This window comes from Budorcas taxicolor, chromosome 6, assembly GCF_023091745.1.
Source record: "Budorcas taxicolor isolate Tak-1 chromosome 6, Takin1.1, whole genome shotgun sequence".
In the NCBI taxonomy this organism is placed as follows: Eukaryota; Metazoa; Chordata; class Mammalia; order Artiodactyla; family Bovidae; genus Budorcas; species Budorcas taxicolor.
In genome coordinates, this window is record NC_068915.1 from 114,350,301 (window position 1) to 114,376,430 (window position 26,130).

At 58.6% G+C, this 26,130-nt stretch overlaps 1 protein-coding gene across 3 annotated transcripts in view; it reads right to left on the reverse strand.

The window, feature by feature from the left end:
• Positions 1-2,416: 2,416 nt before the first annotated feature.
• ACOX3 (acyl-CoA oxidase 3, pristanoyl) overlaps positions 2,417-26,130 on the reverse strand; it is a 52,062-nt gene continuing 28,348 nt past the window's right edge. Inside the window, exons 10-18 of one of the 3 annotated variants that reach the window (XM_052641661.1) lie at positions 24,707-24,829; positions 23,032-23,152; positions 20,339-20,461; positions 19,979-20,092; positions 15,673-15,788; positions 11,356-11,530; positions 9,809-9,876; positions 7,355-7,441; positions 2,417-4,799 (exon numbers count right to left, since the gene is read on the reverse strand). In XM_052641661.1, coding sequence (XP_052497621.1) covers positions 4,680-4,799; positions 7,355-7,441; positions 9,809-9,876; positions 11,356-11,530; positions 15,673-15,788; positions 19,979-20,092; positions 20,339-20,461; positions 23,032-23,152; positions 24,707-24,829 — 1,047 coding nt within the window. In that variant the 3' untranslated portion in view covers positions 2,417-4,679. Of the gene's footprint in view, positions 4,800-7,354; positions 7,772-9,421; positions 9,708-9,808; positions 9,877-11,355; positions 11,531-15,672; positions 15,789-19,978; positions 20,093-20,338; positions 20,462-23,031; positions 23,153-24,706; positions 24,830-26,130 lie in introns of those variants that run through there. The other 2 variants (XM_052641664.1, XM_052641662.1) reach the window with 2 other exon arrangements.

A 26,130-nucleotide genomic window follows, 5' to 3' on the forward strand; every position in this document is an offset into this window, starting at 1 on the left:
ACCACAGACTGACTTCCCACAGCCCCGGAGGCTGGAAGTCCAAGATCAAAGTGAGGATGTCTTCCAAGGCGTCTCTCTTGGCGTGTAGACGGCTGTCTTCTCCCAGGTCCTCATGTGGTCAACCCTCTGTGTATGTCTGTGTCCTGCTTCCCTCTTCTCATGAGGACAGCGGTCTGAGCAGGACCCACATGCATGACCTCATTTTACCTTAATCACCTCGGTAAAGGCTCATCTCCAAGTACGGTCACATCTGAGTGCTGGGGTGGGGCTCTGGTGCATGGATTTGAGGGAGGGGTACACAATTCAGGCCTAACACCTTGTGTGGTCGTTATTTTAGGGAAGTGAAACTGAAAGTGTTAGTCGCTCATTCGTGTCCGACTCTTTGTGACATGGACTGTAGCCCTTCAGGCTCCTTTGTCCATGGGATTCTCCAAGCAAGCATAATGGAGTGGGTTGCCATTCCCTTCTCCAGGGGATCTTCCCAACCCAGGGATTGAACTCAGGTCTCCCACATTGCAGGTGGATTCTTTACCATCTGAGCCACCAGGGAAATACAACTTTAGGAAAAAGAAAAGTGTTAAGTTACTCAGTTGTGTCCGACTCTTTGTGACCCCATGGACTGCAGCCTGCCAGGTTCCTCTGTCCATGGGATTCTCCAGGCAAGAGTACTGGAGTCGGTTGCCATCTCCTTCTCCAGGGGATCTTCCTGACCCAAGGATCGAACCCAGGTCTCCTGCATTGCAGGCAGATTCTCTACCGTCTGAGCCACTGAGGGGAAGCCCTCCCTCTAGGGAAAGAGGACGTCAAATCCAAGGTGCAGGGGCATTCTGGCTGCAAAGGGGCCCCGGGACCCCAAGTCCTCCTTGCCGAGCACCCTCCTCCCCGCGTGCCACCCTTCCCACGCCGACTCCCTCCTGCATATCCCCTCCTGTAAGTTCCCATGGACGGCCAGCATCCACTCCCTGAACGGCCAGGGCTGAGCGTGACCACCGCTGTCTCCTTGGCCAAGGTCAAGAGTTTACGTTCACGAAGCCCGCAGCCAGTGTTCTGTCATTAGAGGCACGATTTCCTACGTGGGCGCAGAAACGCACACCCTGACAAACCCGCAGTTACCGAGGCTGACAAGTGAGTAGCTCTGGAAGCAGCATTTGTTCATTCAATAGGGCCGGAGGGGGGCAGTGGCTCTGGCTTTTCTTTTCCTTGTGACGATTTTTAAAGAATTTCAACCGCAAGGATATTGCAAGGTGAAAAATGGATTCTACACCGGCGAGTGGGCTCTGTCACGCCATACCGTATTCCGGCACCATTCTCACGGTGGTTCACACCCTGCCTGCTGTAGACAGGATGCTTTGGTCCTCAGTGTGAGGGACGTGTCCACTCCACTCACGTGCCCCTCCCCGGAGCACCTCATGGGCAGGGCCCTGTGAGGAGCCGAGCCAGGAGATCATCCCTGGTCACAGGGATCCAGCCGGGGGACAGCCCCACCCAGGGTAGAAACCCCCGGCTCCTGCCGTGGAACGGGGCTGACCAGGAGCGGCAGGCAGCCAGCAGTGGGGCTGGAAAGGCGGGCGGGGGTCGGTGTGGGCTCAGAGCAACAGCACCAGCCCTGGGTGGAGAGAGGGTGGACGGCCACACCTCATACAGGGAGGGGGAGCAGCCCCACCTGACGGAGTGACAGGGACCACAGCCGTACATGCCCCTACCGGGCCCTGGCCCATAGGCCTGCCTTCCTCCAGCAGCTCTGGAGCCACCCAAGTCACCCTTTCAGTCATTCTTTCTTTTGTTCATTCATTCGCTTTTTCACACAAGTCATTCACTCATTCATTCATCCATCTACCCACCCATCCCCCCCATCCCCCCCCACCCATCCATCCACCCACCCACCCATCTATCCATCCCTCACCCCCCCACCCCCCAACCCATCCATCCATCTACCCACCCATCCCCCACCCATCCATCCCCCACCCACCCACTCACCCATCCACCCACACACTTCCCCACCCACCATCCATACCTTCCCTCCAGGGCTTGCCAAGCACTTCCCCTGTGTGTGGCCTTGAGCTGGGAGCTGGAAACAGATGATTCAGACCTAGTCCCTGACCTCAAAGAGCTTTCAGACCAGTGGGAAGACCGACTACAAATGAGCCAGTGTGTCTAGGGCCCTGGGTTATTCATGTGTGGAGGGTAGATGAGTGACAGCTCAGCAGGGCAAGGGGCAGGCCACACTGTCCTCACCTTTGACCTTGACCCTTAACCTTAACCCTGGCACCCGCTCGGACACTCCTGGTGGTGGTGTGTGCACCCCTTTTCTGGGCATGAAAAGGTAACTTAAGGAACCACCCACGTAATTCCACCCATGTAATTCAGTCTTCAAAAGCCAATTCTTTAAGGTTTTTTTTTTTTTTGATGTGGACTATTTTTAAAGTCTTTATTACACTTGTTAAGGAGTTTGGTGAAAAAGTAGCCACAATTTTGATCCATGAATTTCAAGTCATAACTAGGTTCAAACACATCTTAATTAATCATTAATGGGAACCATTACAATCAACATATTTTTGCCAATGAGAAATAAGTTTTAAATTCCTGTAGCATAAAAATCCATGCTTCAGGATTGGATGAACTCTTGGAAAGCATTTTCTGCCGCCGGCTGGTTGTGAAAGTATTTTCCCTGCAAAAAGGTGTCGAGACGCTTGAAGAAGTGGTAGTGGGCTGGGGAGAGGCCAGGTGAATATGGCAGATGAGGCAAGACCTCGTAGCCCAACTCGTTCTGCTTTCGAAGCGTTGGCTGTGCGATGTGCGGTCAGGCGTTGTCGTGGGGAAGGATCGGGCCCTTTCTGTTGACCAACGCCGGCTGCAGGCACCCCAGTTTTTCATAGATTCGCTGAGCGTACTTCTCAGATGTAATGTTTTCACCAGGATTCAGAAAATTGTAGTGGATCAGACCGGCATCAGACCACCAAACAGTGGCCGTGACCTTTTTAGGTGTGAGTCTGGTTTAGTTAGGGAAGTGCTTTGGGGTTTCTTCTTGGTCCAACCACTTAAGCTGGTTGTATAATATCCACTTTTCATCACATATCACAATCCAGTAGAGAAACGGTTCATTGTTGTTGCATAGAAAAGAGAAGACAACACCTCAAAAACTGTTTTAATTTGGGGTCAGCTCATGAGGCACCCACTTACTGAGCTTTTTCACCTTTCCAGTTTGCTTCAAATGCCGCATGACCGTTGAATGGCAGAGTCAACACTGACGTCGACTCATTGACAGGGAGGTCTCTGGCAACATCCCGTGTAGTTGTAAGAGAATCGGCTCCAATGAGTCAGACGTGACTTAGCGACTGAAGACCACCACAGCGTAACCACGCTTATTTCAGGACGTCTTCCAGGATCAAACAGCTGAGCTCCACAGCGCACAACCACAGTTACTGCTGCACCAACCTCAACACAACATGACTTTCGTTTTATGTTTTGGTTTTTTGGCTACGAGGCATGTGGGATCTTATCTCCCTGACCAGGGGTTGAACTTGTACCTGCTGCTCAGCATTGGAAGGTGGAGTCTTAACCACTGGACCACCAGGGAAGGTCCTCAAAAATAATGCTTTCTCAGGCCCTTCACATGCTCAGAGGTTTTTCTGGGCTCTTTTGGAAAACAAGAGCCACCTTTGTTCAGTACTAGTGTGCTCCGTGGGCACCACGGCAGGGTGGGGAGGGCACGGGGCTGCTGATGACAGAGGTCCTGAACCTCCTAGAGAGATCGAAAGCTGGGGGGCAGCGGGGGACGAGACAGGGTGGAGAGTCAGAGCCCACCCACCAGCCGTCGTCCTGACCTGGGATGAAGGAATCAGGGATGGAGATGGCCATCAGCCTCCTCCATCAGTCCCCGCTGTCCGCAGGGCGCTCGGGCCTGAGGGTGGACAGAGTGCAGAAGCGTGGGGCAAACCCCCCACGGGGCCAGGCAGCCTGGGAGCTCCACTGCCTGTAGAAAGAAACTCATTCAAGTAAAAAAGTGACAACGTAACGTGCATACGACAGGGAGGTCGGGACATAAGGATGACCAGGTCTTCAAATCATTATGCATTTTTTATCCTTTGGAAACACTTCTTTGATGGAAACTTCTAGTTCCACACAAGAAAGTAATAAACCTGATTTTATTTTCCTTCAAAATCTTCAACTATGCCATTCGGGTGGTCCACGGTGCAAATTAGTCAAGTTATGATATGATTTAATGACGTGAGGAAGTCAAACGGGTGAACAAAGAATCGGACTGGCATCGTTCAGGGCTTAGTGAAGCAAAGCCTTGGAAGAAATCTCAGATGAAGGTAAAAGATCACCCGGCCAGAAAAATCCCAAATTACAAGCAGTCAGCTTCATAATCAGCATATGAAAATAGAATTATGCTAAAGCTCTAATTATCCAAAAGTGTTCAGTCTCTCAGGAAGACATGATCCTATGTACAAACTTTCTTTTCACCCAGCAAATGGGGATGACCCAAATCAGTCCTACCCTTTGGACATTACCCATCCTGGTGGGACTTGGGGCGGGGGGCGGGGCCAGGCCAGGATAAGCCACTCCAGCCGTGGACTCAACAGGACAAGCAGCCAGGTAGAACTGCGGGTCTGGGGCTTCCAGAAGTGAACTTGAGGTCCAGGTGTTCACGGCCTGGCCAGATTTAGCCGGCGCTGCTACAGCTTTGATTTCAAACTTCCTACGACGGGCTTGTGGACCGCGAATTCCGCCCACCACGACGCCCGCTCCAGCACTTTGTTTTCCTGAAGGACGGCAGTCCAGAGGTTTTTATAGAGCTGTAAAAAATACATACATGATACACACAGATGGAATAAGAAAGACTCTGAGCGTCTCAATGCAACTGTGCATAACACAGGAAGCTCCGTCACTCCCTGGAAGCATTTTAAGATGATTTAAATTCAATTTGCATAAGCCCTTTCTTTGTCAGTAGAGGAAAATTGGGAAAATACAACTATCAAGGTCCCTAATGTGCACTTATGGTGAAAACATCCTGCTTGGCCTTCTCTTTGGAAATTCCCGCGGATGGTGGATTCTGCAAGTCGGCATCGATCATTTGCTCTGAAATCTGTCCTTTCGCAGCCACGCGGCTGGCGGGTGGTGGCACGGCCAAGAGCAGGCTGGCGGCTGGTCCTCTGGGCCCCCAGGCCTGGGCAGGCCCGGTCCCCTCTCTGCCCACCCCGCCAGACTGAGCCCCCTAGGCCAGGCAGCCGCCGCCTCTGGGCCCCCAGGCGGGACTGCGCTCATTAGCCATCCTAGAGGAAGGTCGTCAGCGGGCAGGCAGTCGCCTGACGCGTCCCTGCTCCCAGCACGGCCAGCGTCCAGGCCGAGGTCCGTGGAGGCAGGAAAGGGGCCAGTCTTACATCTGGCTGACATTGACAGATGTTACTTTCAAGAAGCTGCCCTCTCTCTGCACCTGCTAAACGCGCTCAGTGATTTCGCCCGCGTGCTGCTATTCCTGGCTCCCAGGGAGACACAGACAAGGCTCTCTCTCCCTGCGGGTCATAAATCCGAGGCAACTCCACATGACCTGGACGTGGCGCTTCCCTTAAAGATGGCGCCTCGGCCTCCGACAGCTGTGTCTGTCTGTCTAAAATGGATTTCCTACCTCATACAGCACCCGGTGTAGACCTCAGCCCGTAACACTGGGAGAGACACGCACTGTGTAAAGCCTTCTGCCGGGTGAGGCCCGGGGTGCTCTGGTCTCAATGTGGAGTCCAGGGCCCCACCTCAGGCCAGGGCAGGATGGCACGGCCTCCCCTACTCCGCGGTCACCCGCCCGTCTGCGAGTCAGGGCTGCTGCCTGCAGAGGCACCCCGCCACCCGTACGGGGCTAGCGCTGCCAGGAGCCCGCATCCCGGAGGCCAGCTCCCTGCCCGGGGGCTGGTCAACACGTCCTCCTCATGCTCCTGCTGGGCCCTGGCCACACCAGGGACCAAGGTTCATACTCTCCCGCCTTCCCTGAAAGGAGCCCATCTTTGCCGCCTCCAGCTGGGCCAACTCAGGCGAACCTGCCTGTTCCCCCTGGAGGCTGGGTCTCTCCCTGGCAAAGCGGCCGCCTCAGGGGAGGACGCCTGGCCCAGCTCGACAGCCAGAGGACAGCCGGCAGTCCCCAGACGTGTGGTCCCCACCTTCCTGAGTTGATGGGGGGCTCTTCTGACCTGCCCACCCCAGCGCCTGCACTTCCATCCTAATCCTGGGTGTGGCTTGGGCTGGGCAGAGGTCCAAGTATCTGTCCCCTGGATGGACGGCAGTGTCCCCTGAGGACAGAGGGCTCCTGTCCCCTTGGAATGTACCCTGGGGACAGAGAGAAGGCGCCTGCCCCCCAGCGTTCAGTCTCCTGGGGGAGCAAGATAAGCCTCAGGAGAAACAACACGATAGGCATGGGCCCTCACCACGTGACTTTAACACTGAAATGCCACGTCTCTGTGGAAACACAGGGACAACCACCCATGGGTGGTGCGGAGCTGGGGAGCAGTGAGCAGACCCGTGGGCGTCGTCTCGCACAGGCCTCTCCACGTGGTGGAGGTCACACAGGGCTGCCTGTGGGCTCAGGAAGGGGCGCTGTGAGGGTCACACTGCAGGACAAAGTGGGGGACCCCCCTGCTGGGGGAAGAGGGGGGATGCTTCACCTAAAAGCCGGAGGAGACCTCTTAGAAGAAGGGCACTCCACTTGGAATGAAAGTGAGAACGCAGGTGCAAAGGCCCTGGGGTGGGAGTGAGCCCAGTCCAGCAGAGAAACAGGACAGTGGGCTGGAGTCTGGAGGGCGGGAGGGGTGTGCGACGACCCTGGAGGACTGGGCAGAGGTCAGCCCCAGCGGCGGGCGGGAGGGGGCAGGGATTTGGTACCACTTTGGTGTGGGAGACTTCAGGGCAGCTTTAGAAGCAATCGTTCTGGAGCACGGGGAGGGGTGGGGGCAAGGGAGGAGCTTGGGCAGCCACCTGGGTGCTGCCCCGGAAGCCCAGGCAGAAGGGCAAGGGGATCAGGACGGCCGAGAGACAGTCAGAGAGCCCAGGAGTGGGGCGGGCCCTCAGGAGAGTGTGCAAAGGCCACAGCTTCGCACAGGCCCATGCTGACCTCAGCATCACGGCCTAAGAGAGTGGCGGGGCCACCCTGTCTCTCAGGGAAGGGCAGGCTGGGGGATGGCTGACCCGCCCACGACCACCCCAACTTCTCCCAGCTGCTCCCCCTCCCTGCCGCCCACGTGATGCTGGAGACGGCCCCCCAGCCCACCCCTTGCCCCAAGCCCTGTTGCCATCTCAGCTCTGCCACAACTGCCCCGGGGCCCGGAGCGCCTCCCGCCACCCACGGGAGGAAGGCCGCTCTTCATACTTCGCCGTCTGCTCTGCCAATTGGTGAGTCCAGGATGAAGTCTGGAGGGGCGATGATGTCCACCAGGGCAACAGCATCATCTTTCAGCTGTTAGAAAACAAAGTCCGTACACTTGGCAACGCCCGGCATCTCCGTGGCAACCACCGAGTAACAGAGCCTGCAACCCACGAGCAACGGTAAGCCCAGCAGGCACGAGGTTCCATTCCTCAGGCACCGTCTTTCCGTTGGCCTGGGTTACAGGTTCCCCGAGTGTGCATCTGAATATTTTCACCATGTTGCTATCCACTCAAGACTTCCAACGTTTTCTTTTTTTTCCACAAGGTAGGGACTGCTCGTAAAACTGATGATTCTGTGGCTCACTAACTGGCAACTGTCTTCAGAGGTTTGTCTCTGAGCCCTGACTGATCAGGGCAATTACTGTTCCAACAGAGGAAAATATGTCCAGAAAAAAAAAAAAATGTAAGAGAAAAAGCATTTATAAGCCCCTGGAAAAGCCATCACCCCAATGTGCTTCGGTTTGCAGTAGTTTTATTACTCTCCCGCCCCGTTACACAAATTATTCGACAATATGACAAGTGGAATTTATATGAGTAGACACCTAAGAATTTTCTTGAAATGCAAAAAAACATTTTTTACTTAAAATAATTGTGAAATGCCATATGCGGTATGCGTGCTTAGTCAACCAGCCGTGTCCGACTCTTCGTGACCCCGTGGCCTAACAGCTCGCCAGGTGCCCCTGGCCCATGGAATTCTCCAGACAAGAATCCTACAGTGGGTAGCCATTCCTCTCTCCAAGGGATCTTCCCGACCCAGGGATCGAACGGGCGTCTCCTGCATCACAGGCAGATTCTTTACCGTCTGAGCCAGCAGGGAAGCCAAAGATAAAACAGAGGACAGCATGCCTGAACGGGGCCTGGAACCCTGGACCCTCGGATTAACAGTCTGGTGCTCCACCGACTGAGCTATCCAGGTCCCGCCCCGTGGCTGAACTGAACAGAAGGCTGGGGCCAGGGCGATTGGAACAAGGCTGATTGAAGCAATCGCAGGGCAGGGTCACGAGAGGAGAGGAGCCCGCCTTCGTGGTTCAGGCGCTGCTCCACAGTCCCGCACGCCCTCGGCACCAAGGTCCCAGGGGGTGGGGGGGACGAGCCTGCCCCACTTCAGGGAGAAACAACAGCAGAGCAAGGTCCTGCCCGGGATCGGGGGTCGGCCAGCGTTTCACGCAGGGGGTCCCACGGGAAAGAGCCCGTCTTTGCAGGCCGTGGGGGTCACTCTCAGCAGAGGTGAGCGTGAGACAGCGAGGACACCCCGACAGGGAAGGAGCCGGCACCCCCTGCCCCAGCTAGCCCCGGCCCCACCTCCCGAGGCGGGACCAGGACTCAGATCCACCAGGCAGCTTGGGCCCAGGTACTGGCCCTCCACCGACCCCAGCCGCCAGCTCCACAGTCCAAACGTCACGTTGCACAGCAAGGGAAACGACTGCTGTTATTTTTTATAAAGACAACTCACCCCACAAAACACAAGAGGGAAAACCCCTCCTGTTCAAGTTGACATGGCCCGAGCAGACAGAGTGACCCCAGAGACACCCTCACCCAGAACCCATGTGGGGAGAGAGAGGCACTTAGAAAGGAGCCTGGGCGGAGAGGGGCTTGATGCCAACAAGGACATCACCTGAGCTGCCTCAGCTCGGAAGCACGGAGAGGAGCCCAGCAGCCTCTCACCTGTAGCTGAGACACTTGGGTAGATGTATCTGCCGTGTATACCACAGACAACACCCCGGACAGAGTGCTGGGGGGGCTCTGGTTCATGTCTGATCACCCAAAGCAGAGAAGCACCTCCGACTGCACTGCTTAATACAGCAGGCAGGACACACGTGACGGCTGAATTAAAACTAAAGAAAACCCCAAACCCTCGGGCACGCCCGCCACGGCTCTACCCGTGGCAGCCCCAGGCGGCCAGTGCTGACCACACGGCCCCGGAACCTGTCCCTCCCTGTACCAAGCTCCAGTGGACAGAGCACCACCTGACCCCTCTGGGAGACGAGGGCAGAAGCACACAACAAAAAAATAAAAAGAAAATGCCATGAAATGAATTTAAATTGGCGGTAACTTGAAAGGCCGATGTTGCTGCAGAAAGCATCAGCGTGAGCTGGGTGTGCACAGGTCCCTCACAGTGGCGCCTCCTGACTATCCCGACGTAAGCACCTTCTCTGTAGTTTTCTTGGGTGTGCTAATGGTGGCGCTACTTTGGCTCAGTGGACATGAGTTTTGAGTAAACTCTGGGAGTTGGTGATGGACAGGGAGGCCGGGCGTGCTGCAGTCCATGGGGTCGCAAAGAGTCGGACTCGACTGAGCTGAATGGTGGCACAACAGAGTGGGAAGCCAAGGTCACCAGATAGTAACAGCAGTGTGATCACATGTAAGTCGCATACGGACAGAAGGGATCACAACTCACCTGTGCACACAGGGCCAGGATGGCGCTCTCCATCAATTTACCTGCACGCTCACCGGAGAAGTAGCCGCCTGGAAGCACAGGGGGGTGACTCTGGGGTCTGGTACCCTCACCCCCAAGGATCAGTCGCTCAGTTGTGCCCGACTCTTTGGACTGTAGCCCACCAGGCTCCCCTGTCCATGGAGTCTTCCAGCCAAGAACACTGGAGGGGGTTACCATTCCCACCTCCAGGGTATCTTCCTGACCCAGGGATCGAACCCGGGTCTCCTGCACTGCAGGCACATTCTTTACCACTGAGCCCCTGGGGAAGCCCAAACCCCCAAGCTACCCACAAACAGCACACACGTCGCGAAACAGCCCATCCTGTGTGAAGGTGTCTCACTCCCGCTGCCTGGGCCCCGCTGTTACCCCTTTTCAGAAAGGTGAGGCCGGGCCCGGGGTCTGTGTCCTTCTCCCGGCCGGCCGGTTCACTGAGCAGGCGCTGGGGGGCGGGGTGGGGGTGGCGGTCACGGCTGGGAGCTGGGGATGCTGAAGCCCAGGAAGGGCGGCCGCAGCGGGCCAGGATGGAGGAGGAGGCAGGGCCAGCAGGCGGGGGTCCATGGGAGTGGACAAGACCCCAAGCAGAGCACTGGGCGGGGAAGCTGGGCAGGGCGGCAGGGGCCTGCGGCTCAAAGTGGCGTCCAGGGGCATGCGGGGGCGTCTGCAGCCACCAGGTGACGGGCTGGAGACCCGCCCCCTTGGCCTCGCCTCCCACACCCAGGCAGCCCGTGCTGCGCTGTCTCACAGGCCCAAGGAGGGAGTGCCAAGTCTGCTGCAGAACTGGCTGCTGTCTCATCTTTGCCACAGAGAACAGAGCCCACTCACTCAGAGGTGGTGGGCTCCTTTCCCCGCACCCCACCGCTCCCACCAGGGAGCCCTTGTATACCTCAACTGGTAAAGAATCCGCCTGCAGTGCAGGGGACCTGGGTTTGATCCCTGGGTTGGGAAGATCCCATGGAGAAGGAAACGGCTACCCACTCCAGTATTCTGGCCTGGAGAATTCCATGGACTGTAAAGTCTATCGGGTCGCAAAGAGTCAGACACGACTGAGCGACTTAAAAAAAAAAGGGGGTGGGCAACACCAGCCCCAAGGAGGAAAATGTGGGTTCTTTGCAAGGAGAGGGAAAAACATACCCCTCAGACAGCACAGATACATGCCTGGTGCGTGAGCAGGTACCCAGGACAGCTCTAGTATTAACACGTCATGGGGATGGTTTGGGAAAATGTCTAAAAAATGCTCCTTTGAAGGATAATGAAAACAAAGTTTCAAAAAAAACTCAGGTTTATCCTGTTTCCACCCATCTTCCAGGAATCAGCCCTTTCCTCACCTCCTACGGAAAGCCCACCTGGGTTGCCCGCCATGGCTCAGCCCTATGGGCACCACTCTGGCGCTGCTGTGCCCCTGGCGGTTCCCCTCACCCATGGCCTCTGGGCTCATCTGCTCCCTGTGTCGAGCACTCAGTAAGCTGCGTGGCAGGAGCCCCCCACGCAGCTCCGGGGCAGGATCTTACCTCGGTAGAGCAGGGCAGTGTGCTGGCTCAGGGACCAGAGGGCGTAGAGGGAGCTGAGCCGCCGGAGCACGGCCCGCAGCGGGGGCGGCACGCGGGGCTGGTGCGTGTGCTCGTGGAACCTGCGCGCGACCGTGAGCTCCAGGAACGCCAGGGCCAAGGGCCGGCAGTGGTACACCTGCAAGGGCACGGCGCTCGCGTTTGGGGAGGGCACACTGGGGCCTGCGTGCCAGCAGCACCCGGGGCAGTGGGCACAGCCAGCCGGGGCTGGGCAGCGCCTCTGGGGAAAGGGCGGCAGGAACACAAGCCCGCCTGCAGCAGCTGCTCGGGACCTCGGGCCCAGCGACCCCGCTCAGCTCAGCGCTGTCTGGGACCTGGGTGACCCCACAGCTGACACACAGCCGCCACGGGCTCGCCTGGGTCGTTCTGGCACTAGGGACTGGGGTGTCCCCGGGGAGGTGGGCTCCCCGAGGGCACAAGGTCAGTTCTCTTGCACTGAGAACCACACAGAAGGTTTTCCATACGCTCCCTGGACTCACCTGAAAGCAACGTCAGCCTCTCCCGGGGCCTGGCCCCACCCCTGTCCCCCAAGTTTCTCAAGGAAACAGCCCCTCTCTCCCACTTCCATCACGTCCAGAACTAAGGGAAGGGCTCCACGGAGGGCCAGCCGGGTTGCACTCGCGTGTGAGTCCCGATGCTGGCTCGGTTTGTGGAAGCAGGAAGTCACCACGGGGCTTCTGGCCCCGGCTTTTTCTCTTTTAACCAAGTCAACACATCTGCTCATCGTTAGCTTTGCTTGCCAGCTTTTCTTTCCCTTCTCTCGTTTATCAGTTTACTGCTTTTTTTTTTAAATTAGAACAATTACACATGCATTTCTCATCTGTTATAATAAGCATGCCTTGCTTTTGAAATTAATCCAGCAAAGGGGTGACCCAGGATGGGGGAGGAAAGAGACCCCTATTCAATGCCTGTATGACTTTGCCCCAGAATTCTTGGTGGCTCGGGCAGTAAAGAATCCGCCTGCAGTGCAGGAGACCTGGGTTCAATCCTTGGGTTGGGAAGAGCCCCTGGAGAAGGGAATGGCCACCCACTCCAGTATTCTTGCCTGGAGAACCCCATGGACAGAGGAGCCTGGTGGGCTACAGTCCATGGGGTCGCAAAGGGTCGGACACGACAGAAGCGGCTGAGCACACATGTGCATGAGCCAGAATCCGCAGAGTGGGGTCCAGAATACGCTCCGGGGAGGCAGGGGGTTGTGGTCGCCGAGGGGCCAGGGCTCTGAATTAGGCCTCCTCTTCACTTTCAGAGCAAGCACTGGGTCCTCACTTCCGAGGCCAAGGCTCTCCCAGGGTCTGCCTGAGAACAAGGCACCCTCGGGAGGGAATGCAGGGGAGGATGTTCCCCAGGCCAGTCTTCCTGGTCTGATCCGAAGACCCCCCTGCGCCTCTGACGCCACCAGGTCACACGGCCTGCGTCCCCGTGTCCTGCCTGCAGAGCCAGCCGGGCCTTCAGGGCAGCTGCCCCCTCGTGCTCAGCGTGTCGTGGGTACCTTTGGAGGGAGAGAGATGCAGAGAGGGGAGCGTGCCCACAGGAGGGGAGCTGGCGAAGCTGATAATGGAGGCGGGCGGGGGGTGCTCCCCCCAACCCGGGGCCAGGCGCTAACCTAAGAGCCCCCAGGGCATCACCTCAATCCGCCCTGGACCCCGAGGGTGAAACAAGGTCAAGCCATCGGCGACTGGAGACACAGTCGGTGCAGGTAGGCTGGCCCCCTGTGTGCGCCATCAACCTCTCCGAGAGTGGGTGTCCCTGAATTAATCCCCACCCCCCGGCGCGCTCACGTGCCATGGGCTCCTCTCCACTTGGGGAGATTCTCCCTGTGAGTCCCAGCCCAGGACTGAGTCCAAACCCTGCTCTCCTCTACTCGCACCTTCTCCACCACGCGGATTTTCTAGAGTCAATCACACTGTGCTCATCCTATGTTTCCGAGAAAGCAGCACACGGTCAGCTTCGGCCATGGCATCGGCTGGTGCGGGCCTGGAAAGGCGGCCCCACCTCTGGCGTGGCTGCCTTAAAAATGCACCGAGCTCTGAGTCCCCGGTGGGCCAGCTCAGGGCCCAGCCCCTGGAGTCGAGGGGCCGGCTTCCAATTCCACTTGGCGTTTACGAGCCTTTGTGTACGGGCAAGTGGCTCTCATCTCGGGCCGAGCGTCTTGGTCTGTGAGAGGCAGCAGGAGGGAGCTGGCCCGTGGGCGCTGCCATGAGGAGCAGCGACAGACCTCAGGGGTCCAGCGCCTGCACCGCGCCCCACGAGCTCCTCTCCCCGGCCTCAGGCCCCGGAATTGGACACGCACAGGCTGCTGTGTGTTCCTTCTGGAGTTCAGAGGAGGCCATCAGCCGCCTGGGGACACGGGCCCTGGGGGTCGCCCTCCACGACTTCCTTGCCCAGGCCAGGAGCATGCTCAGGTGTAGACCGTGTCCACAGCTGACCCTGATGACGGCACCAAGGGCAGGCTGGACGGCTCTCCTGGCTTCTCATCGGGCCACCAAGCTGCTGTCTGAGAATCCCAATGAGCAGCTGTGGAGAAGGTGGTGCGTGGGCGGCACATAGGGGGCCTGGACCATCACAGGGACCTAGGAAGGCGGGGCATGGTGGGCCTGGAGGGTCACAGGGACCCAGGAGGCAGCACGTGGGGGGCCTAGAGGGTCACAGGGACCCAGGAGGCGGCGCACGGAGGGCCTGGAGGGTCACAGGGACCTAGGAAGACAGCACATGGGGGGCCTGGAGGGTCACAGGGACCCAGGAAGGCAGGGCATGGTGGGCCTGGAGGGTCACAAGGACCCAGGAGCCGGCGTACGGAGGGCCTGGAGGGTCACAGGGACCCAGGAGGCAGCACATGGGGGGCCTAGAGGGTCACAGGGACCCAGGAAGGCGGGGCGTGTGGGGCCTGGAGGGTCACAGGGACTCAGGAAGGCGGGGCGTGTGGGGCCTGGAGGGTCACAGGGACCCAGGAAGGCGGGGCGTGTGGGGCCTGGAGGGTCACAGGGACTCAGGAAGGCGGGGCGTGTGGGGCCTGGAGGGTCACAGGGACTCAGGAAGGCGGGGCGTGGAGGGCCTGGAGGGTCACAGGGACCCAGAAAGGCAGCCACACTGGGCCAGGGGCATGCAGGAAGTGTCTGAAGGGAGACACATTAGGACCGAGGTTCCCGGAGCCACAGAGAGTGGACCTGCTCCCCAGACTGGAGGCCCCACTGGCTCGGGGGTTCTTGGCCAGGCCCAGTTTGCCCCTCCAGGGTGCCTAGCACTGTCAGGAGATAGTCTGGGGTTGTCACAACTCAGGGGTGCTGTTGGCATTTTAGTGAGCAGAGGCCTGGGTGCCGCTGGGCCCCCCACAGTGCACATACAGGCCCCCCCAAATCACACAGCTCCAACATCCATAGGGGTAAGAGCCTTGTTCCAGCTCCTGCACCCTCTGCTTCCCTTCCAAGTCCTCACACTCAGCGCCCACCCCTGACTTCTCCTGGACGGCCTTCCTTGCCATCAGAGATCTGCCCACAGTATTAACAGACCTGGGCCAGCGCCCACGAAGGGTCCTATGAGGTGCCTGTGCTGGGGCCGTGGTGGGGGGCACAAAACAGAAACTCTCGGGGGCAGTCCTAGCCTGCACAGCCCAAGCTGCTCCATAACCAGTGTTTCTGCCGCTCCGTGATCATGAAAAGCTCCCAAGAGATGCCGGCAGCTGGACACTGCAGGCCAGGAAGGCCTGCTGCCCGCTCCCTGTACGGGTCCCTCTCTCACGAATCCTCACCCCCGATAAACCTCCAGGCCCAGGGAAAACATTCCGACCCAGGTATCAGTTTCTGGTGCGCTCTGATTCCCGAGTATATTTGCATTTTAACAAGTTACGAATAAGTGTCAGTCCCTCAGTCGTGTCCGACTCTTGGCGATCCAATGCACTGTAACCCACCAGGACCCTCTGTCCATGGAATTCTCCAGGCCAGAATACTGGAGCGAGTTAGCCTTTCCCTTCTCTGGGGGATCTTCCCGACCCAGGGATCGAACCTGGGTCTCCTGCCTTGCAGGCGGACTCTTTACCAGCTTAGCCACCAGGGAAGCCTCAGTTACAAACACTTCAGGCAGAGATGAGCTCTGAGCTGTCCAAGTCTGGGCACCAGCCACATGGTGTAGGGGAAAGGGATGGGATCAGGGCTCGGCTGGCTCGGGAGCATTGCTGGTCCCGACGGCAGAGAGCCAGAGAGGACGCGGCGGTGCAGGAATCAGGAGCAACTCCCGAGAAGAGCAACTTCCGAAACAGACACGTACCTGACAGTCGTTTCTGGCTTCAAAGTCGCTCTTCCCCGAGCGCGTCTCTTGACTGAGCTTCTGGTGACTCTCACGGAGCAGGTAGCAGACCAGCCACTCGTACGCCGCCAGCGGGACTGCAAAGTGGGAAACGGAGAGACGCGTGAGTGCAGGGCGTCTCCCCCGGCCGCGGCCTCAGCCCTCACGCTGAGTGAGACGCGTCCAGTTCACAGACCCGGAATCTGCGCCCACCCGCCTCCCACCCCTTGGTGGTGGTCAGGCTGAGACAGGCGAAGGGGGCGGGTGCTTCCTGGCTCTGCTGTGAGGCCGGCCCTAGTTCTACACGGTTCTAGCAACCAGAGTCCACGAGGTCACGGAGCCCCTTCTGGGCTTGTTGCTGTTCAGTCGCTAAGTTGTGTCTGATTCTTTGTGCCCTCATGGCTCCTCTGTCCTCCACTGTCTCCCGGAATTTACTCAAACTCATGTCCATCCAGTCGGTGATGTCACCCAACCATCTCATCCTCTGTCGTCCCCTTCTCTTCCTGCCTTCCATCTTTCCCAGCATCAGGGTCTTTTCAAATGAGTCAGCTCTTCGCATCAGGTGGCCAAAGTATTGGAGCTTCAGCTTCAGCTTCAGCGTCGGTCCCTCCAATGAAAATTCAGGAGTGATCTCCTTCAGGATGGACTGGCTGGATCTCCTTGGTGTGCAAGGGACTCTCAAGAGTCTTCTCCAGCACCACAGTTTGAAAGCAGCAATTCTTCAACACTCAGCCTTCTTTCTGGTCCTTTGGGGGTAACCACCTCATCCGCGATGAAGATACACAGTCCGGATGAAACTCGGACCTGCACGATGTCAGGGCGACTTTCTGGCATGTGGTGGGGGAGTGGAGCCCCGTCCACTTGGCGGGCCAGGCCCTGGGCCTCACCTCAGGCCTCCTGAGACCTCACCCCCTCCTCCGGCTCCTAAGGGGAGAGGAGAGGAGGCTGCTGACGGGGGTGTGGATGGACAGGGACTGGCTGGAAGGGGCTGGAGGGAGACCCCCATCTTCCCAGCCTGGCCCAGCACTGTGCCTGCATCTGTGGGTCCTTCTGTGTTCACATCTCACTGGTTCCGAGGGCTTGGGTGACTGAGAACACCCAGCCCGGCAGGGCTGTTCCTGCCCCCTCCAGTGAGGACCAGGCGACAAGGAGGCACCCAGGCACGTGGAGAGGGAGCAGGGGGTGGGGGTGGGGTCTGAGCTGGCTGCGAGGCTCTAGGTCCACGCTCTCATTCCCTTAGGGGGATGAGACCAGGCAGAGGGCCCAGGCCTGAGGGGCCCGCAGCTGCCCTGGACCCGACCTGGGGGCGCTGGGCCTGGACCCAAAGGCTGGACGCAGGGGCCCTGGGATTTCCCTCCGTGTGGCACAGCCTGTTCCCTGGGAGGACATCCCGTGGTACCCACTGCAGACCTCCAACCGATTCGTGCTGCCGTATGGGTTAACAAAGCTCATAGCACAGCTGAGCTTTTCATTAACGAGCACACGCTCCATCTCAGAGGCCCGAGGAGCCGAAGGCTCAGAGGCTGCAAGCAGCCCAACCAGCTCACACAGCATGTGTGTGTGAGCCTAGCAAGGCAGGTTGGGGGGTGCGGAAGCTGACACAGGGCACCCCTCCCAGAGTTCTGCCGGGTATGGTGGCTGGAATGGGGCCCCCAAAGTCATGTCCATGTCCTGGCCCCCTGAACCTGTGAATGTGCTCTCACTTGGAAAAAGGGTCTTTGCAGAGAGGGCACTTCCTCCTAATACCTTATGGGGAAATGGAGGCTCAGAGAGGGTGAGCATCCAGCCCAAGGTCACACAGCTGCCTCCAGAACCTGAGCCCAGTTTCTCTGAACACATGATGCGATGCACCCCCACCGCCCTGTGACCCTCGGACCCACACAGCGGTCAGAGCAGCCAACCAACTGAGTGTTAGTGGCTCAGTGGTGTCTGACTCTTTGCGACCCCATAGACTGTGGCCCGCCAGGCTCCTCCGTCCATGGGGATTCTTCAGGCAAGAATGCTGCAGTGGGTTGCCATTTCCTTCTTCAGGGGCTCTTCCCAACCCAGGGATGGGACCCCAGTCTTCTGAATTGTAGGCAGATTCTTCACTGTGTTAGCTGCCAGGAGAGCCCAGCCAACCCACTGCACTCCAATTATCTGATATTTTTGCGAGTGAGGAGCCGACGAGAGGAAAGAACTGGATCTCACGTGATCACATGGTGTGCAGCGCCCCAGCGCTCAGGCCCATTTGTTAAACGCATCCTCGGCACACACGCACCCACAGCACATAAATCAGAGGCAGCGGGCGGAGAGCCGCCCTGCCCCTCCCGCTCCAAATAAACCTTCTAATTCCTGAAGGGAAAAAAAAAAATCTCCTGACCTTGCAAACAGGCCTTGCTCAACCCTGGAAAGGTCCCGCGTGTCCCGTCCTGCAGAGCCCCAGGGTCACATGTCACTAGTGGGACTTCTACCAAAGATGCAGCTGAGACGAGGCCTGGCCCCGAGGTCTTGGGTTTAAATGATCGAGCACCCTGAGGATGAAGGGAGGGCCGCGAGCTTCGGGCTCCCTTCTCCCCGTGGAGAACGTCGTCAGGGTTCCTTCCACGCCAAGCCGCCTCTGCCAGATGAGTTTTACTTGCGCTCTTCCCTCCAGAAGATGTTTTCACTTGGTTGGAACGAGTGAAAATTAGAGCACTCACAGGAAAAACAGATGACGCGGCCCTGGCACCCTTCCTGCCGCTGTGCACAAAGCAGCTTCTGCGTTCACAGCGCCAGCGAGCAGGGCGGGGTGGCTGGGGGGAGTGCGGCGGGCCTGGGCGGGGGGGGGGGGGGGGGGGGGGGGGCACGGCAGGCCCCGTGACATGTCCAAGTGCTGGCTGACCGTGTGTCTACGCTCTGATTTTACTGTGGGGGACGGCTTTGGGGAGGGGGGACATTCCGGTGGGTGGATGTTACGAGAATGATGAGGTCATTTCCTGGGCTTCCTGGAGCAACATCTGGGGGCTCCAGAACCATCAGGAAGACCTTTGGGTGTGTCCCAGCATCCTCCCAGCTCTTTAAAAACAGAGATAAAGAAGGTGTGCTGTCAGAAAAGCTGTAACAAAGGGTGGTGAGGGAGCCGAAGCAGTGCCGAGCAGAAACGCCTCTGCTTGCTGCTGTCGGTGAAAATGGAGGACAGACCCGCTGGCAAGTGGGCCCGGCCCGGGTCCGACGCTTGCTCCAGCTGCACACGTGGACTGGGCGGCCGAAGCGCCTCTCCTGGAGACCCGGGCAGCGGCGCAGCTTGGCAGGGCCACACACACCCCCCACAGCCCACAGCCGGGGATGCTGTGATGGGTCACGTGCCCTTCGGGTGCGTGGAGGCGGCTCCTTCATCCAGAGGACTGCAGGAGACGCACACACTCTGTAAGCCAGGTGCCCTCCTGCCACGACAAAGGCTCTTTGCTAACAGTGTTCGCGGGAACGTAACGGCGTCTCAACAGCGATTTCTGTGATGAAAACTGCGGCTGGGACAGGGTGGGGTGCCTGCATGTTGCGGGCCGGTCCCGAGCCCTGCGTGGAGCCGAGCGCTGTGCTGGCTGCACCCGCGTGTCCCCACCGCGTCACCAGCCAGCAGAGGCAGTGCCGTCCTCATCCTGGGCGGGGCAGGACGATGGGGTTGCGCCCAAAGCCCCACGGCTGGTGCGGGTCCAGGGGTGGGCCCAGCACCCTCCATCTCTGGCAGCTGGGCTGCCTTTCCCGCTCCTGGGTGGCCGGCCAGAGGGTCAGCTTCTGGCCATCTATGGAGGGGGGCAGCGTGTGCCTGGGGGTTGGGTGGGGCCACAGAGGCGGGCCCCGAGGTGCTTGGCCACAGGGGTCCCGGGGGGGCAGAGGGACACACGCTCACTGAATCCCACAAAGGAGGCGGAGAGGACTTTGCAAGCCTCCGCTGTGGCATGAGGCTGCTATTGTGGACACGGGAGTTGACAGAAAGACACATGGGCCCTTGCGGGAGGAAGGTGCATCCTTCAGACGTCACTAACACGCGGTAGGGAGGGGAGGGGCTGTAACCACCCCTGCTCTTTCTGTGAGGTCTCTCCTTGACCACTCACTGTGAAGCCGGGGGAGGGGGGTGGGTGGGAGCCGGGACTCCAGGGAGGGGAGAGCAAGCTCCCTTCTCTCCATTGCTGGCTTCAGCACCTGAGTCAGCACCGGACGCAGGAAGCATCCACGGACGAATCATCACTGAGTGAATGAGGTGGCAAAGCAACAGGCTGTTTCCCGCCAGGCACGGCGCACCTGGAGACAGGGAAGGACGCGCATTTACCTGAGGAGTCCAACAAGTCCTCGGGGCTGGAGCCCTCGAACCTCCTGCCAAGGATGTCTGCATAGCCGTCCAGAAAGTCCACGGTCTTCAGGGGGCTCTCGATGCGGGCACCACCTAGGAGCACAGCCGGTGACTCTAGGGAGAGCCAAGGACCCCCACCCCAGGGCGTGTCTGGCAGACGAATCCCGGCACCCCTGTACCGCCACCTGCCCCGCCCATCACTTCAGAAGCTGGTCCAGCCCCATATGATCGCGTGTTTCCTGCCTGCCAACACAGAGTCCGTCCTGACAGAAGAGCCGGCTCAGGGGGCCCTGGGAACCCCCTCACCCCGCAGGGCTGCAGGGGTGCCGGCCGCCTCACCTCGGTCCCGGCGAGCCAGCAGGCCAAGCAGGTAGCTGCTGGTCTGCTGCAGCAGGACGTTGTTGTCGCCTTCGTACGTGCAGTTGGGGTCGTTGTCGTCTCTGAGGTCGCCCAGTCGGTTCACTGCAAAGGGGTGTGCTCATCACTGGGGCTGCGGGCGGGAGAGATGCCCCCACCCCCTGCCATCTGGGACTCTGAGGTCAGGTCCCAGGCCCAGCCTGACTGGACGAAGCACTTCCTGCCCTCTCCAGGTCCAGCTCCGTCCCCAGCCAGCGGTGTGCCCCATCCATCCGGCTGCTGCCTCTTCAAGGACTCACTGGGAGCACCCGCAAGGTCCCCGGGAAGCCCTGTGCTGCACTCAGGAAGCGTCCACTGCCACCAGCAACCCATCACCACCGCTGCACTCAGGAAGTGTCCACTGCCACCAGCAACCCATCACCACCGCTGCACTCAGGAAGTGTCCACTGCCACCAGCAACCCATCACCACCACGAGTCACGGATCGCCTGGCAAAGCTCCCTCCGGGGGGCCACTGACAGAGCAGACTACCTGGGCGGGTGCCCTTCTTCCTCGTACAACTAAAGGCACCCTTCTCTTTACATGAGACGTCTCAAATATCTGAAGACGACGCTTCTTTTTCTCTTGCCTTTCCTACCAGTGAAATAACCCAATTCCTTCGCAGATTTCATAAAGGATTCTTCCCAGACCCTCCCCACCTGGGTCCCTGGCATATTAATAGAATGTTCTCCAGATGTGAGGCTGAGATGGGAGAATGGGTAGGACCCCCAGCTTCTCACAGTCACATACTGCTGTGAGCAGCCCAAGAGGGTGTGAAGGTGCTCTGTAGCAGGTACAAGGCTTGTGGCCACCTGTGACACCCTGATCGTCTTCTGCTGACTTGCTGCCCCATGCCACAGTTAGGGCACTGGATGCGACTATCTGAGAGCGACCTTAGAGAGACGACTAGAAACTGACACTAAAATCCAGATAAAGGGCTTTACATTTATCCCTGAATTTGGCCACACTGGCTTCAGCCCAGAAGGAACTATGTGATGACACTTGATTCAGTCATTTCTGCTGTCTGCGGGCTGCATGATTCAAGCTCCTCGTTCTAAACTATTTATAGTGTCTCTATGAGCTGTAACAACAAACAAAAACTACAAAGAACAGAGCACAGAAGACAAAGTGCACGGGCGAGGGACTTCTGTGGCGCCACGGCTGCCCACACGCCAGGGACACGGAGAGCGGAGAAGCTGAGCGCCCCCCACCCCCGCCTGCCGCCCACCGCACGAGGACGGGCCGGGCGCTTCTTCACCAAAAGCACACAGCTATCTACACAGTGTCACCGAGATGCTCAGACTCAACCAGGGGCTCCAGGGCTCCAGAGGAATAAACCGTCAGGGAAGGTCTCTGCCAATTCCACTGTGGTCTCGTCTGAGTCACCAGACTTTACCCATCGGTGACTGAAGATCACATGGGAAATTAGGCAGGTAAGCTGCAAATAGTAAGGATGACTACAATAATAATGGGCTTTTCTGACGACTCAGACGGTAAAGAACCAGCCTGCCATGCAGGAGACCTGGGTTCGATCCCTGCGTTGGGAAAACCCCCTGGAGAAGGGCATGGAAACCCATTCCAGTACTCTTGCCTGGAGAATCCCATGGACAGAGGAGCCTGGCGGGCTACAGTCCAAGAGTTGGACACGACTGATCGACTACCGCTTTCACTTTCATCATAATAATAATAGATCAGAGTAACGGGGCACAGGCCACCTGCCGCACGTTGTCTAAACCCTTCAAGTGTGTTCCTTCACTCCCTCGCTGCAGAACCCCTGTCGCGCCATGCTATCCTCAGCCCCATCTTAGGGAGAAGAGCACCAAGGGAAGGTGTGTGGGGTCAGCTTGCCCTCAGATGAGCAGCCAGCAGGCAGCAGAGAGAGACAGAGGACACAGGACCTGGGCCTGGCCTGTCGGTCACCTGCTCTGCGTGCCACCCACCAGCTGCTCAAATAGCCGCCGGCGCCAACAGAAGTGAACGCTGAGTCTCAGAGTGCTTCATCGGAACAAAGCGTGGTGCCAGGGAACTGCCAAGCCATTAACTAGCAAGTTCCAACTCAGATGAATGGATAAGCTCCCTTCTGTTCTGGTTTTCAGTCTCCACGCTGCCTCGTGACCCCCAGGTTTCGGCCAAGGAACATCAGGTGGCAGGGAACCGAGGGATGAGACGAGGGCAGGGCCCGGCCAACCTGCTCTGGAAAGTTCCAGAAGGTAAATGTTTTAGGCTCTGCCGAGATGTCTCAGCTCTGCGGGAGCAGGAACATGGCCACAGGAAGTGTGTAAACAAGTGGTCACGGCCGGGTGCCGATAAATCATTATTTACAAAAATATATATCCAAAGAAAAAGCCTTTGGCCCATAGGCTGTTGTGTGCTGACCCCTGACCGTGCGATGACCCCTGGTTGGTCATGAGCTGACCCTTGGTTGTGCGCTGACCCCTGGCCATGCATTGACCCCTGGTCGGTTGTGCGCTGACCCCTGGTTGTGAGCTGACCCCTGGTTGTGTGCTGACCCCCGGCCATGTGCTGACCCCTGGTCTTGAGTTGACCCCTGGTTGGTCATGCGCTGACCCCTGGTCAGGTATGAGTTTCATGGTAGGGATGAGGACAGAAACCAGCCCACGTGTCTCTGAGACCTACTGGCCAGGTAGCCGTGTCCTCCACATGCCTCGCGGCACTCCTGGATCCCCCGCTGGGCCGTCCACGAGGCCAGGGGCTTGCCGGCTGACGACAAGGCGTGGATCTCGCGTCCCAGCTCTGCCTTGGGAGGGAGAGAAGCCAACAAGATCAGGGGAAGAGAGGCTCCGACCCCAAAGGGCAGGGGACAGTCCAAGCTCAGCCTCAGAGACCTGCGCCCCCTCCAGTCTGACCCCAGGTGGCTGACAACTACAACAGTAGGAACCCAGTTTTAGCTTAAAAAGCAGGATTCATCCACCCGTGGATACCCTGCGGTCCAGTCACACAACCTCCCAGCACTGACGATAAACCACCGTGGCTGCTCAGTGGGTGAACCCTGGGGAGGCTGATCACGGAGGGCCATGCTTCGTGACTCAGAGTGCATGAAGTTCACAGCACGAGCCTGAGGGACGGCTGTTCAAGCCCCCGTCGTTCACGGGAGACGAGGAGGAAACCCAAGGGAAGGGACACGGCGCTGACTCGCTGCCCCCGGGGAGAGGGCGGGGGGCAGCCCCAGAGGGGTACAAAGCCCTGGCCATTCAGGGCCCCTGTGCAGGCCCCGCTCGGGGCCCCTAGCTTTAACACATCTAGTAAACATTCTTTTACTTCAACGTGATCGTTAGTAACAACAATTACAAGAAAGACACACCTACACACGCACCTGCGGAATAAGGTGCTGGGCTTTGCCAGCATTTTCAGCTTCACAGAAGCGCTACCTTGTAACCTACGCCTGGGTTGAACTACTTTTTCTGAGCTTCAGAAAAAAAAAACAGACCACGGTGACACTTGAAACATTATTAACAGGACAATTCCATTGTCAGCTGGCAAAACTTCAGTGACTCATGTTTGGGGGGGAAAAATGCATTAGCTCCACATTCCTGATGAAATGGTCCTCGGGGTCACGTCAGCCTGACTGCGCGGCTGTGCACCCTGCCAGCCCCCCACCCCTTCACCCTCCGCCTCTTGATGCCTGGGTGTCTATGCTGGATACTCCAAAATGTGCTAATTTGATACAGGCTTTTCAGGGCGTGGTCGGTAAGCCCGCCCTCTGTAGCATTTCTGATGAGTTTTCAGATGCACTTGCGCTGTGCCTTTTCGCAATGCCCAGGAGGCAGTGTGAAAGCAGAAAAAAAATCAACACACACATGAGGCATCCATACATGGAAATTAACAGAAGACCCTTTCTGTGCAAAGGGGCTGATCTCAGCGGGTCTGCACGCTCGCATCTGGCACAAAGCCACGCCTGTCAGCTCACATCCAGTCAGCTGGACACAGACCTTTTGTGGGGTTGTTTACAAAAGGATCAGAACCGTGAAATCCACGGAGAGGGCCGGTAATGTGGATTTTGCAAAAGCATCCTGTTCTCCAGAGAACAACAGCTGAACTCACAGACGGGAACCAGGAGCCATGTCAGCACGTCCTTGAGAACGGGGGATGCGGACACGTGCCGACTAGGCCCCCATCCCCGCGACGGGCTCCGGGAGGACATGGCGCAGGGGTCAAGCCGGACGAGCCTGCATCATCCCCGCAGATCCACACACCCACGCTGTTTTGAAAGAAAGGCTGAGCCTGCCCTGTTCAAACCCAGTGAGATATAAATGAGGATAAACGCTGCAGAGAAAAAGCAGGGGGCTCTCACCTGCCTGACACTCCGGTCTTTCCTCAGGAGGCCTCGCTGAAGCTCCCCCAGATCCAGGAAGAGTGATTTGGAAAAGTGGTCCAAGGCGTAGGCGGCAGCCAGGTACGGCAATAAGCGCCATTGCTGAAATGGACAAATACCCACCTGAACACCCCACGTCCTCGGCAGGGTGGGGGTGGCTGGAACCCACCCCCACGGTCCCGTTAGTGCACAAGGCCCTGCACCTCTCCCGGATGCTCCCCCCCACCACCACGACAGCTGCCCCATGATACCCAGCCACCCTGACAGGCCTGCTCAAGGAGAGGCGCCCACAGGCACTGCCCTGCCCCACGCTCGCTGCTGTTGTGGCCACGCGATCCCTCAGCCAGAGCAAACACTGAATACAACTGAGACAGCCAGGTCACTGTGCCCAAGCGCGGGGCCAACCTGGCAACACCTTGCCCTTTGTGACCCTAGGAAGAAGACAGCGACTGCCCCCGGGCCAGAAGGGGAAACAGGTTCCCGGAGGCCAAGGGAGCGTGTCCATTTCACCAGCGTGTGTCTGCTGTTGCGTGGATGGAGGGGGGAGGCTGAGAGGACCCGGAAGACAATCACCACCACCACCGCCACTGATCCCTGCGTGCGGTCACCGTGCCGCCGCCCTAACGTGGCTCATCCTTGCAACCACCCACAGCAGTGATCACCGCTCCAATGTGCAAAGGAGAAAACCAGAGCACAGAGAGGCTTAGTGCCTCGCAGGGCAGAGTGGACTTCCAGAAGCCCACTCGAGGGGCTTAAGTGGGCTCAGCTGACTGCTGAGGCCAGGCTTCAAGCCCAGGCAGGGGGGCATGCTGTGACCTCACGAGGACCACAGGGTCCAGCGGTGCAGTGGATGCTGCGTGCTGGCCAGGCACGAACTAGGCACGAGGCTCTTCCTCGCTTGCTCATTTGGTATTAAACCAGGTTCGTGGTCCTAACTAAGGGTTAAACAAATTCGATCCAGTTACAATGTCCTGAAACTCTCACTCAAACACGCCTTTGCTTACACATCACTGGGCCCAAGACCAGGGCTCGGTCCAGCTGCTGCCTCTGGGGCCCCACCTGTGACCTGGGGACCACCACCCGCCCACCTGATGCACAGGGCAGCTGCGCAGTGGGCATGGAAGGGCTGGGGATGCAGAGGCACTGGTGAGGGCACACTGCGATCCAATGCCGCGCCTGCCCCCAGCCCGGCCAGGTGACCAGGCAATGCTCGGCTTGGGGGGGCTCTCCTGCCGTCCGGGGCTGCCTCGACCGCAGAGGGCCTGGAGTGAGGAGTGTCCCCTCTGCTGAAGGACGCCACCATGAATGCCGCTGCACACTCAGCCACTACGTCACGGGATGGAGGGCTGTGTCAGAGCGCAGCCTGGATACGCAGGGCCAGAGAGGGGTGAGCATGCGCCCCC